Source organism: Schistocerca americana, chromosome 4, assembly GCF_021461395.2.
Source record: "Schistocerca americana isolate TAMUIC-IGC-003095 chromosome 4, iqSchAmer2.1, whole genome shotgun sequence".
Taxonomy (NCBI): Eukaryota; Metazoa; Arthropoda; class Insecta; order Orthoptera; family Acrididae; genus Schistocerca; species Schistocerca americana.
The window spans coordinates 471,222,952-471,237,631 of record NC_060122.1 but is presented as its reverse complement, the minus strand read 5'-3'; the positions used below and the strand labels follow the sequence as shown (position 1 = coordinate 471,237,631).

At 37.8% G+C, this 14,680-nt stretch overlaps 1 protein-coding gene across 1 annotated transcript in view; it reads right to left on the bottom strand.

Annotated features, from left to right (window-relative positions):
- Window positions 1-14,465, bottom strand: part of LOC124612613 (serine/threonine-protein kinase PRP4 homolog) — a 152,279-nt gene extending 137,814 nt beyond the window's left edge. The window contains exons 1-2 of the mRNA XM_047140906.1: window positions 14,310-14,465; window positions 13,562-13,723 (exon numbers count right to left, since the gene is read on the bottom strand). Of these exons, the coding sequence (XP_046996862.1) occupies window positions 13,562-13,723; window positions 14,310-14,314 (167 nt within the window). The 5' untranslated portion in view covers window positions 14,315-14,465. The remainder of the gene's footprint in view (window positions 1-13,561; window positions 13,724-14,309) is intronic.
- Between the last annotated feature and the right edge of the window lie 215 nt (window positions 14,466-14,680).

Sequence of the window (14,680 nt, the reverse complement as noted above, 5' to 3'; positions counted from 1 at the left end):
AGAACACAAATTCTTAACAGCATTAAGAATCACAATTGAAAATCATTGTTGAAAAATGCACTAATCAAGTGTTTCATTTCTTTTTTGTCACACCACATAAATATCTTTCTAATGTTATTTTATGTAATCTATGGCATACAGATGTAAGTTTTGTGTGTAGGAAACAGTTCATATTACTTGTTAATTTTTTGTGGAAATTCAGATTTGTGCATAGGTTTTCCTGCATTGTTCTATTAGACGAGTTAGTCAAAACACAGGGAATAGTATCAATATGCTTACACTCTGATGCACTTTCTGTTTATATAGCAGCATAACATTTGCCAATACTCTCTTGTTGGCAACACTTAATTTTTTAAAGGTTGTTGCTATCATCTTTTGCAAGTCTTAAATTTCAGAGTGGTGTTTGACATGCATAATGGCAGACAAGAAAAGGAAAATTATGCATAAAAGAAAAGGGTGCAGATGGGGGGGGGGGGGGGGGGGGGGGAATATGTTGGTGAGTATTTGTAACTAGTTTCAGCAATTGATATGTCCATTTCTATCATGTATTTCTATTTTCTGTCACTATTTGGGATGTGGTAGTTTTCATGTTGTTAATTTCTGCTGTAGCCATCTATCCGGCTGTTTACATGTGTTAAATTACAAACAGCACTTAGGAGATCAGGAGAGAACACTCCTCACTGCTATCACACAAAAGAGGACCAAAAATGAAAGTTTTCATTTACATGAGGAGAGAATTCTATAGATTTAGTCTGTGAAAACACAGACATTAACCAGTTAGCTATGTTCATATCTTGATATGTTAACAAATGTAATAGATATCTCTGTTGCGCAGAACACCAATGCACATTTGTAATGGTACCTGAATTGGGAGTCAGTCAGAAATTTCAAAAAGCAGTATTTGGCGGGCAGTGGAATAAAAACTGGTGATTTAATGTTCTAGATCACTTGAACATTGGCTATTGTTCTATGTTACACTTCTTGTACAGCCAGGATGTGCACATTGTTGCTGGTATTCCACTAAAATATTTTGTGACGCTGGTTCATTATTTGGGGATGATTAGTGAGTAAGTTATGTGTTGACAAATGATTCCATACTTTTCCTTCCATCAATAACAATAAATCTGGTGTTACACAAACTCGTCAGTCATCTTCACAACAACAATTAACATGTTCAGAGCTCTAATACAGGAGCTGTCAAAGTGACCTCAATCAGGAAGTTTCACATCATGCTGTGAGTAAAATACCATTAAAAATGTGAAATTTTTTATGATCTTCAGTAGCCATATAAATAACAGCCGTTTTTTGTGAAATTTGTCAAATGTCAGAATATATGTTGCTTGTTCCAAAATATTAAACCACATCTCGGCTGTACACTATCTACTTCAGTTAAGGAGATTGAAGAGAACAGACAGAATTAAGTGATCAGCTGTACAATATTTTAAAAGGATTTGGGCAAAAGTTCATAGCGCCCCCTTTCATTTTTCGTAGTTATTGTGCAAGATATACAGAGGGGTCCAGAAGAATGTAGACACTCTAACAGCCAATATTAATGGAAAAAAATGACATACCATCATAAATGTTATTTTGTGTATTCAAAGTGACCCCATTAACAGCCAAAAGACATTGATGCTGCTGAACTGACTGAACTATGGCCATCAGTGTTGTGGTGTCGGTCTTATAACACAGGTAGATTCTCATCCAAGTATGCTTTGACATTTCTGTGGTAGTGAGGTGGAATATCATCTTGTTGTAGGAAAAATCTTTCATTCCCAAACACCTCTCCGATGGCAGGTAAAATCGATGTTTGCAGCATATGATGATACACCGCACCAGTTAAGGTACTTTCAAAGAAGAATGGACCAATCAAACCGCACAATGGCAGACCACACCATACATTAACACCCGGTAGATTAACATGTTTGTCCATGGGAACATGAGGATTTTCAGGAGTACAGTACGTGCAATGGTGGCATACAGTACCATTCAGTTTGAATTGCACTTTGTCAGACCAGATAACCACGGTCCCTGCAAACCATTCATCATCGCAAAGTATGTCTTCAAACCACACCCAGTATTCCATCCTTCAATCTGGATCACTTTGAGATGACCTTGTAAAATGTTGCAACACAGCAGTGCTGGAAGCTGGACTTGTTGTTTTTGGTGGGCCAGACCTTTCCTTAAACACACCCTGAACAGAGTCAACAGCTTCAAATTTATCTTGAATATGATAAATTGTTGTGTGTCTTCATGGCTGAGTTCTATACATATCACGCCTTTGCCATTGTACCTTTTTTTTTTTTTTTGTACTTCCAGTACCACTTCAATATAGCCTTGCATTGCTCAAATGACAATCTTACTTCATGCACTGCTTCATTGTCATCTGCTGGAAAACGTGCCCCAAAACCTGTTGAGAAAACACTGGACTATGCTACTGCGCTAAATGCAACAATATGTCACTTTGTTCCAAAAATATTAACTATCAAAGAGTGTCTACATTTTTTCTGAACCTCTCTGTATATATCCACTGATAAGGATGACAACTGTTCACCGCAAGACTAAATCCTTCCTGGTGGTGTAGCGGGCAAGTGACGCATCTAGGAAAATATGTAAATGGAACAGTGATGAATGAGGAATCATTCTAATAAAGATACTGCCCACAATGGAAAAATCCTCAGACATAAATGTCTTTCACAAAGTCCAGACTGTTATGGTTCAGCACCCGGCACGTGCATCTCGAAAACAGCAAAACTGGTTGACTGTTCATGTATTACTGTCACAAGCATCTATGACGAGAGTTGGAACGATGGTGAAACCATGAGCATTGGACATCCATGCATCATCACAAAATATGCAGGGTGGAAGCATGCATGTTCTGTAACGAAGAACAGGCAGCAATCTGTGGGAGATGTAATGACAATGCAATGCTAGTGTAGACGCAACTGTTTCAGAGCAAACTGTTCAGCGAACGTTGTTGAACATAGGGGTCCACGGCAGATGACCCCTGTGTGTTCCCACGCCAGCCTAGTGGCACTGTCAATTAAGACTGCAGTAGGTATGGTATCACAGAATGGACTATGGATCAATAGGAAACAAACAGCCTGGTCAGATGGGTAACATTTTGTTACATCACATTGATGTTCGTGTCCAGATACATCATCACCCATGTGAATGGCAGTTCAAAACATGCACTGTGTCTCAGACACAAGCTGGTGAGTGCAGTATTATGCTATGTGGGACATCGACCTGGGTTTCTGTGGGATCTTTTGTAGTAATCAAGAGCACTACGGAAGCTCTGGCCTACATAAACATTACCGTGGACCACATGCATCCCTATTTACTCGAGGTCTTCCTTGACAACAATGGCGACATCCAACAGGATAATTGTCCATGTCACAAGGACAAAATCATGCTACAATGGTTTGAAGGGAGTGGTATCTTGGCCACCAAATTCATCTAATATGAGCTGAAGTGAAATCATCTGGAACCTCACTGGGAGCTAGGTCTGCCCCCACAGAACACGGGCCTGTAATTTACGGGAACTGAATGACCTGTGCATAGACATCTGGTGTCACATACGTCTGAAAATCACAGTGGTATTGTGTTCCAAATGTAGATTAAACAGGTGGTCATAATGTTTTGGTTCATCAGTGTGATATGCATAAAATTACTAATATGACAATTGTCTATGATGTTAATTCAGTTTTCCCATGCAAACTTAGCAGTTTTACTTCTTTATAAAGAAAATTGTACAGCTATATGCTCTCGGGAAAACAAAATTTGTGGCACAACCGGACTAGGAGGAGGAATCAGTTAACATGACACACTGTGAGACATCAATGGATCATCAATGTAGTACTGGAAGGGAGAAACAAGGGTGACCAAAATTGTAGAGGGAGACCAAAATGAATACAGTAAGCCAAAGCAAATTAATTCAGAGGTGAAGAGGCTTGCACAGGATTTGTTAGCAGACTCTGGTTTCAGCTGCCAGAGACTGTGGTTTTGTGTGTGTGTGTGTGTGTGTGTGTGTGTGTGTGTAGCACTCTAAAAGCAGTAGTCTATGATTAAATTGGTTGGGACCACGGGGGGCACTTGTAAGCAACAGGAAGCTGGATAAGCCTATTAAAATTATGAGTACTGTATAATTATGTGAACTAACTAGAAACATCACATTAACATATCTTATCTTCCACACATCGGAACCTTGAATACCTACCATGCCATACACAGCATACAAGTGTGTATGGCACCAGTGTAAACTATACTGATGAGTCTTTATTATGAATCATGTTTGCACGGTGGACAGTGCATCTAACTTTTGCACTATTACACGTTATACAGTCATTAGGAATTTTTATTTCTGTAAAAACATTCATAGTTAAAAACAATTGAAAACCCTGAAAAGCCTGGCTAACAACATGATTTTTTGAATTCTCTATTGCTCTATTTGTAGAACCTGCAATCATGTAGCATATCCATTGTATTGCATGGCATATAAAGAAGTATCTTTAAAAAAACGTCCAATAGAAATCCTACAAAATCAGTTGAGAATAAAACTAAATAAAATCACTTCTCATGAAAACAAGAACCACAACAAAGAATAATACTGTCCTGTACAGATGCATCAGTTAGGTGTGTGGGAAGGCTAAATATTATCTAACTAGGCAATCAAAATTGGATAGCACACCTTTGTGGAACAGCACGGTCTGTGCATTAAAGAGTAATTTTGGGAACATTTTTAGTGAAAGATAAATTTCAACCTCCTCTAAAATGTTGCACGTAGTACCCTTATTTTCATAATGCATCATCATATGTAACTTTGACTGGAGGTTAGTTACTGATAGCCTATTTCATGTAAATGGGCACTTAGAGCTGACCTTGAGCCAGAGTTGTTACTATGCTCTCTAAAACGGATCTCAAAGATGCTTCCTTCCTGGCCTATACACCTGGAATCATAAATGATGCAATACACACACCTGGCGACTAATTTTTCCCACCTTGTCTCCTTCCTGTGCCTAAGTTTTAGGCCATTATTCTTTGGGACAAAATAGGCTATTCTCAAGCCACTGCAACTCTGTAATTTTTTAATTACTGAATAGACAACTTGCAGATGTATCTCTATTGATGCGAAACCATTAGAGACTTTTTAAGATAAGTATTTTACCAGCCAGTGCAGAAGATTTTATTCAGAACAAAAACACATCACACTGCACAGTAATTCATTGTGATCCTATGGGGGGAAAAAATCCATGGACAACAGTCCTACATGAATGGACATCATATACGTGCTACAAGACTAAATGCTATCACTTTAGTTTATATCACAATAATGAGCAATTAGAACTGATTCATTTCTATAGGCCAGGTACAAAAATGCCAAATTACTTGTCAGCTTGTCAAGGCAATTGTATAATATGTTCTAAAAGATTTTCAGTCTACTCTGGATAAAATTACAAGATTTCAATTATACCTTACATCATCATAAATGCAATGAACTAGAACAAAAGCTAAGTGCCCGAGTTCGAAGTGCTCCTAAAAAGCAGTGGAGCTCACATACTACCACCTCAGAAACTTGGCTAATACCCGAAAATGAACAGTAGTCAGAACATTAAGGAAAAGATAATACAAACTGGAGATGGCATATCTGTTGTAGTAGAAAAGAAACTTGCATCCGCCAAGATATAAACTAAAGCTGCACCTGAAATTGTTTGGGCAAGACTAAGTATCAGGGGTGGGCAGTAGAATGGATTTTTCTATTGACTTCCTGATTCAGCCCCAGATGCAACTGCCAGCTTTAGAGAAAACTCTCAGCCCTCTATCGCAAATGTTTGACAATCATATTGTCATCACTGGCAAAGATTTTAATTATGCAACAATAAATTGGGATAATCATAGTGTCGAAAGTGGTAATTGTGAGAAAACATACTGGAACATAATACTACATGGTTTCTCTGGAAACTATCTAGAACAATTAATTCAGAAGCCCTTCCATTAAGGAAAATATTTTAGATCTAATGACACCAAACAGACCGGAAGTCTTCGAAGGCAATAAACTAGATACAGAGGAAGTACTGTAACATCTCGAGCAGGAACTTCTAAACATTTAGCACTGGGCACAACCATGTAGACACAATGTGGCTAAGCTTAGAAAAATGTTGACCAAACACTAGAGCTATAAGTACCTAGAAGAACAGTTCATGATGAGTGACCCTCTACGGTCATATAGGAAATTCTAAAGCAGCAAATAACGCACAAAAAGTGTAAAATGAAGCATGCAGCTATACATAGAGGGATCACAACTCCAGTGCTTGATACTACTCATCTGCTTTGACGTATGACATAATTCTGTTGCATTATGTGATGAAATGGTACTGCAGCATGTTTGAAATGGATCGTTTTTGCAGAAGGTATGTTGCAAGTATGTGGTGTTGCTCTCTAGTGTAAGATGTTTATGTTTCTAAATTGCTAGAGAGCACTGTTAATGATATTGAACTCCTCACATGTGCAGCGTCAGTTTAAGGCTTAATGTGACACAAATAACCGCTTGGGGTGCCAGAGGCACCATAACAGTAAGATTCCTGTAAAGGATGTAAGACAATTAGTAGCAGCCCCTTGGGGTGCCAAGCTGAGAGGACTGCAGGGGAGACCAACTGCAAGAATTTTATACAATCCATATCCCAACTAACAGCAAAAACTAACGCAGTGGGGCAGGGAGGAGGGGACACGGCTAAATGGTAAGTAGGTTGTGTGTAAAAATGTTCTCAAACAGGACCTGCTCACATGCTGTTAGCAGTAAGAGTTTGTGGCGGATTATTAGTGAGTGATTTTGATGTTGACAGTAATGGGTAGTAAATTCACTTTCAGGTTTGGAATTTTTAGTGTGGTGTGTTGTTTGTGTTTGGAGATTTAATTTTATGTTTCATTTTTGTTAGTTATAGATGTAACGATTTTCAAAAGTACAACACTGCACACCACAATGGGGGACAACATGTAGAGGACAATGAAATTCCTACAATTACTTGGTATAATAGTTGAATATGTGAAGTGTTATGTTTGTAGAGAAGGTCTGAGATTGACCAAACTTGCTGCACCTGTGACCAGGGACCAGTATATGTAGTGATGTTGGCTGGACACCTTGTGGTGTTCTACCAAGAGAAGTTCCTGGTTTGGGATGTCTACACTTGCTATTCCAGAGTTTGTGTTGACTCATTATTTTTTGTTACTGCTAGACTGCTGGACGATTTCGTCTCAGCTCATAAAAATATTTTCCAGCTACGGGCTTTCCCGTGACTGATAAATTTGCAAAGAGAATGCAAAAATTTTGTTAGTGCTAACTTTTATATTACGTCATACATCTGATGTAGCTGTTAACAATGCCTTCTCTGCACCAACTACAGTATAAACCCATTTTTACATTCCCAAAATTAACGCTTACCTGCTGTTAATGACATTTTTTTTATCACTCCTGTCAAATTTCCTATGTCCACAATGTTAATTCATACCTGATTTTGCGTCAACGTATTTATAATTTTCCCGTGATTTACGCTTTATGAAAAAAGGTTTGTGGAAAAATAAAAAAACTGAAATAAAATGACACACATTTGTTGGCCATCGAGTAGTGTTTACAAACATTACTTCGTTAAGTTTCTTGACATCAGGGTGCTCTACATGGCAGATTTGAACTGGCATATGTGTAAAGTTGGAACAGTTCATGCCATATCTCCTGCCGCTGTCAAACTCTACTCTGCATGGTGGCTGATACGAATAACTAGGTTCGTTCGAATAAAGGTATCGTGACCAATCACGACCACTTCCAAACTCTCTCTACTGCACATGCACAGTTTTGTGATTGTTGTAATTGTCACCACACTCTGTTGAACCATATTTATACCCGGGCTGCTGAAACATGTCATTTCAAGGTCACTCCCCAAGCGCCGTAGAGTTGGTAGTATAACTAACTAACAAGTGAGGAATGGGAGGTGCCACATCTACTGAACCAATAACAGCACCGAACAAAAGCCGGTTCCGATGTCGACGCTACCACATTGCCGGCTTCCGTGTAAACATTGTATGTAAGTGCGCGAATGCCTGCTGTTGTGTTGTGTTACCGCCTCGACTAGTTTTTGTTTGTTAAACAATGGCTCCAAAACGATGTCGTTCACCAAGCGACAATCCGTTGGGCCGTGGAGTGCCATTAAATAGTCACGCTTTGGAATTACTATGGATACGCATGAGTTTTACGAGCAAGAAAAGGAATTTGTTTCTGTTCATGGGCATGCGTCGATTCCTGCCGATAAAGTTTTAGAGCGTACCTCGAAAACTCTAGGACTCAGTGAAAGAACAGTTATAAGAAAAGGGGTGCTATTTCAAGATTTACAAGACAGTGGAATAAACAGACTGGAAGAAATCCCCTGTGGAAGAAACTGTGTGTTTTTAACTACTCTGGGCAAGAAAAAGAAGCAGCCTCGTCCTATCACAGATATTGATTCTTTCCAATCCGACGCAATTCGTCGGCACATATACAGATGCTATAAAAGGAAAGATTACTCCACAATAGCGAAATTGCTAATTTCTTTCAAAGAAAGTGAACTTTTCTCAGGGGGGAAAACGTCACCTAAGACAATATTAAAAAGTGTGGGCTTTCGTTTCAAAAAGTTAGATGGACGAAAACTGTTACTAGAAAAAGCTCATGTCATTGCAGCTCGTTCCATTTTCTTACACAAAATTGTAGGAAAGGACATCCACTCAGTCATATGGTTAGATTAAACCTGGGTCAATGCTGGAGAATTAGTTGAGAAATGCTGGACAGATGATACTCTGAATAGCAGCGGTCATCAGCCAACAGGAAGAGGATCATGATTAACCGTGGCCCATGCAGGATCTTCAAACGGCTTTGTGCCTGAAGGACTTCTGGTTTTTCGATCGAAGAAAACCGGTGACTATCATGAGGATATGGACTACCCATGGTTTCTACAGTGGTTTAAAAATTTGTTGCTCCAGTTTAGTGTTCCAACAGTTTTTGTGATGGACAATGCACCGTACCATTCCATGATTTTAGATAAAGCTCCCACCACTAGTGACCGTAAAGAAACTATGGTGCAATGGTTGCAGGCGTGAAACATTGCTGCGGACAAGAGCATGACGAAACTGCTGTTATACTCACTTGTGTGACAAAATAAGCCTGTGACACCTAAATACGTTGTAGATGAAATTGCAAGTGAACAGGGTCACTTGGTAATTAGGCTACCGCCTTATCACTGTCATTTTAATCCAATTCAACTGGTTTGGTGTGAAGTCAAGGCATACATCAGAAGTAACAACAAGACTTTTACTATAACAGAAATGGAAAGACTGCTACGTGAAGGTCTTGCTACGCATGTTGCTAAACTGCTAAGAGAAGCACAAACTATAGATGGCATTATAAATGAAAATGAACAGTTAATGATTTCTCTTAATGATGATGATTGTGATGGTGATGATAACGAAGACAACAGTTTTGACGCCGATTCCGATGACAGTGAAGGAGAACTGGATGGAATTGCGCCACTGACATTGTAAATTGGCGAGTGTAAATGTATACAGAATTAATTCTTTTTCTCTCTGCAATCGGGTAGGCTATGTATGTTTTGCTTTATTTCTTTCTATGAGTGTAGATAGAGTGTTATTTGGTATCCTTAGTTTTGCATTATTATACAACGTTTTACATGCAGCTATTACTGTAACAATTTGGACAACTTTTCATAGATATTGTCATTAACTTCAGGTGTTGTTATTTCCCGGTTTAATATACTATCAAACGCTTAGCCTCCATCATCGTTCTCTCTGTTGTTAGAAAAATGTACTTTGTTGCACGGCGTGTGCGGTGGCAGCTATTGCAACCTCGCAATCGCAGTGTAGCCAACCACACGCGAGCTGTCAAGTGACACGTTTCACCGGCCTGGGGATAGAGTGTTTCGTCTTTTGGCGGCTTGTAGTGCTAGTTGACACCTTCATTCAGTTTGCGTTGCTCAAATATTTTTGGTTTAAACACAATGCGAATCATGTGTATTCTCATGCTGAGCAAAACGTGTTTCAAGATTTACTCTCGTTAAGTGAAATATTTACATATGTAATTTTTGGATGTTACACAAAAAAACAATACCGAGAAATAGTTCGCGTGTGTGTGGTTTTCTACATCACTAAGGAATCACAGTAATGGATAACCTCAAAAAGATTATTACAGTTCAAGAGAACAGAACACCACATATGCAAACACCAAACAAAATTATGTAAATATATACACTTGATATCAAGAAAAAATTCTCAAAACACATGGTGCTATGCATGAAAAAATATGTAACTGATGCAGTGCTTCATTATTTAAATAATTAATGACAGCTGCAGGCGTTACAAAAACACCGATAATGGTGTATGAAATTGAGCCAAACATTTCGCCTCCCCAATTATCAGTTCCCATTATATCAGTGGTTTTCATTAGATAGTGAACCATTATTAGATAATAAAACAAGTCTCTGACATGAGTATTTTGATGCCTATTATGTGCACATACATAGAGGGAAAAAACTAAAGGGGTATCCCATATACAACTTTTACAGTTTAAAACATTATTTCCAACATTTTACATTATGTTTTTGAAGTCCCTTGAAAAGTGTAAAAGTGGGGTTTCACTGAATCTGTATTAAGTACACATTTATTAATAAAAATCTAAAAAGTCACATTTTAAAAATTATTCACTCAAAAACCCACATCACAAAATTTACAAGAACTGCAGTGTATATTATTTGGTTATTGTTTTGTATTTAGTGCAATCAGAGTGGAAAATTTTTTCGTACATTATGTGAAGTGTTAGAAATTTTCAACATTCTGCATAAAGTTGATGTGTTGAATGTTAGTATTTCTGCTATAGCAACTAATATATTCCCCTTAAATTCACTGGCATTGTAAGAAGCACAAGAAGGAAACAGTACATAAAAAGATAGGTGGAACAACTTGACATAAGACTTACACAAGCAACACATTCAAAACTTTGTGAAGTGTAGAATGTAGATGCAACTGGTGCAGAACCTGAAGACAGTGACATGCACCCAACGCAATGTATGTGCTCCCTATGCACTGTATGATTTCAAAACCTAACCACGCAGTATCCATATCTACTTAACCTGATAAGGTGCAATTACTGACAGGGAATTACAGTCACACTTCCTCAAATTACTTATTTCAAAAGCCCGTAAAATAAAGGTGGTACAAGGTATTTGAGCATGCCCACATTCCTACTGTGGATGTCCACTGCAAGATGATACACTTCATGCTGCTCTGGCAAAGTGCTAATCAGGTTGATGGTATGTGAAACCAGTGAACAAGTTAAAAAATTAGGCAATTTTAATTCATGAAAAGTCATGAAGAAGTAAATCATGACAGAAGACTACAATAATTTATGTATAATATAATAAAAAGATAAATGGATATAAATATTCTATATTTCATTTTTGTTATAAAATGCTTTCTAACATAGTTGTGAATCGTTTTCCCAGTCACTTATAATGTTGTTAAGCAATTATTTTGATTCAGAAATACCAGTTTTGCATGATATTTACTTAAAATCAGGGATCAGTTTAAATATTTAAGTGTCAACGATTTTTTGACCTTGAGAGTAAAGCTAGGTATACCTAAAAAGAAAAATTTCATACAGGCAAGTACTGTTCACTCTGATTGTACATTCCCTACGTACAATGACCAACACATCATGAAATTTTTAGAACATTTAGGATGGGCGTTTTGGAGAAAATAATGTCTAAATAAGCAAAAAATTTCAGATTCTTTCATCTTTATGTACAAATATTTTGACAGTTTCAGAATTTCATGCATCAATGTCAAGAATTTCACGCATTAATGTTAAGAATTTCATGCATTAACATCACAGCTGACAGTTAACAGTCGTTCCACTTTATCATTTCTCAACACAGTTAACAGCCTGTGACGTGACTATTCGAATATTTTCAGAACATAATTTTGAAATTCACAAAAAGTAACAAATTTTCATAATGTATTTTTCAAAAAATAAACAAACAATAAAAAAATGAAAAAGGTCCAAAGCGTACATGTACTAATCATGTCTCATAGAATTGGGAACAAAGTATTTATTTAAAATAAATTCAGATATCTATCACTTTTGGTTTCCTTATTACAATTTTCCCTTTTGTTACGACATTTTCACAAAGATACACATTTAGAGAAGTCTTTAGCATTTTAACAAATCATCAGAAAACCAAAATAATGTAGGCAAATTTTGAAGAGGCATCACGTGGAAATTAAACATATGTTTTACTGAACTAACTCTGGAATAGTGATGTGTGACATTTTCTCTTGGGAAATACGGAAGCGTCCGATCCCGCCCGTCTGCTTTGACCCATGACGTCACAAATATGGCGGAAACAAAAACAAAAACACACACTTTCCACAAGAAGCCTAATGACACTAACGGGACAAGCGCGGGAAATGGGGTGTTTTGGTTGGGAGGCAAACTAAATATAAACAAATTTAGACGCCTTGCATAGCTACAACGTGTAAGTGCAGACAGCCATGCATGAATACCCACCCACCTCCCCAGGGGTCGTAACCCCTGCAACCCATAGAAGATAAAGATGCTCCAGTAGCTGATTATTGTTTTTTGTCTTTTAAAAAAAAAATCTCACGGGATAGAACGAACAGATCAGAAAGATAAATATAATAAACTAAAACAGAAATTCGAAGAAACATAATTAAAAAAAGTAATAAGTGTTTTTAAATTAAAAAAAAAAGTCACGAGATAGAACGAACAGATCAGAAAAGTAAATAAAATAAGATAAAACGGAACTGGAGACAGCCACACTCAAACCAAACTCCGCGCCGTCATGACGTCACACACGACAACACCCTTACGTCACGGGTCAAAGCCGACGCGTTGGATCGGACGCTTCTGTCGACCCTTCTCTTGACCTATACAAAATTTGAGATGGAATCACCCTGCAGGGGATGCTGGAAGCCACCATCAATTTTTCTGCAAATTTCACAGTTCCCAGCACCCCTACATAGTGTGTCAAGTTAGGCTGCATGTATAGTAGTGGGCACAGGGCCTCTTTTGAAATTCCACTTTTCTGTTTTTCTGAACTCAAATATGCAGGATAGGGAACAAGAAACAGAAAAGCAGTCTCTGAATCCTAAACAACAATGACAGATTGCTGAATCATTCATGAAAGATGACTGCACAAGAGATAACATAGTTTCTCAAGAACACTAAATGACACAGTAACATAAAATATAATTACGAAAAATTACAACAGCAGGCACATGCTGAATCTCAAAGACATATGATTGTGAGTGGGTTCAGAAGGGGAATAGGGATATTAAAGTGAATGTATTAGCAATTCTTTCACACACACACACACACACACACACACACACACACACACACACAGAGAGAGAGAGAGAGAGAGAGAGAGAGAGAGAGAGAGAGAGAGAGAGAGAGAGAGAGAGAGAGAGATTTCGAAGTCATTTTACTAAAAATTGAAAATTTGATACAAACTTTTCATGTTTCCCGTCTTTATCACTCAGGTGTTTCTTGTGCTTATGATGATGCTTATGTTTCTTTTTCTTAGATTTCTTTACAATATCGACCCCTTCATTCTCAGCTACTTTCTTGTCATTTAACACTTCAACAGAGGCATCGGAATGCGAGTCAACTGGGCTGCAACAAAAAGATTTTATCAGTGTTTCGCTTCAAACAAAAGTAAACAGCGCACAGTTTTGAAACTAGCGTTCCAAGAAACCCGCAGCAAATATTACTTTAAAAACATCGGTTACATAGCAGTTACATGAAAGCTACCACCACGACATAGCATACCTATAGTTTACATATTGAGATGGAGCAAACAACGACGACTATAGCGCGTCGCGAACGTAAACGGGCAATGCGATCCACAAAACCGAAGTCGTAAGTGCTGTTTGCCTCTCATCTTTATATTTATAGGCAAAACCCGTTCGACAACGACCCAAACAGCTAACACCAAATTCGTTACAAAAAAAATCTCGGCACTCATCTCGTGACTTTCCATTTGTGAGTATATACTACACTGTACTACGTTAAATTACTTTCGTGTCCCTTAACTCAATGTAGGGCTCATTACTCTCAAAACATAGTTTCAATGGCTCTATACCACATATTTTTTTTTTTTTTTACTTTTAACACGGACTTGCATAACAGAACAGCTTCATAGATGCGCCGAGTCCAACTAGTAATGTTCTCGCTGTGTAAAATGCTTCGTGAGACTCACCTCATCTTTAAATAAAGTTGTTAAAATCTGTACTTTAAATTATTAAATAGATATTACACGTATTCCACAACTACAGTACAAGTTTTTATGCCGCCATCTTGAACAGCAATTTCTCGAATTACGAGTCGCTTGTCTTCCTCCTTGGCACTGTCGATATACAGCGTATCGCAATCTGTTATTTAATTCCTCGATTTTCACCAAATTTCATTTCAGTAACATAAAGTTACCACGTAGTAAAATTTGATGGGTAAAAACAAGTGATGCTTCAAACTGTGCTAATTACTTTGTAAACTTTATCTTTTCAAGCCAATTCACAATGGCCCTCAACGCACAACACACCGCGCCACCGTCACATTTAGGCTTATTCACAC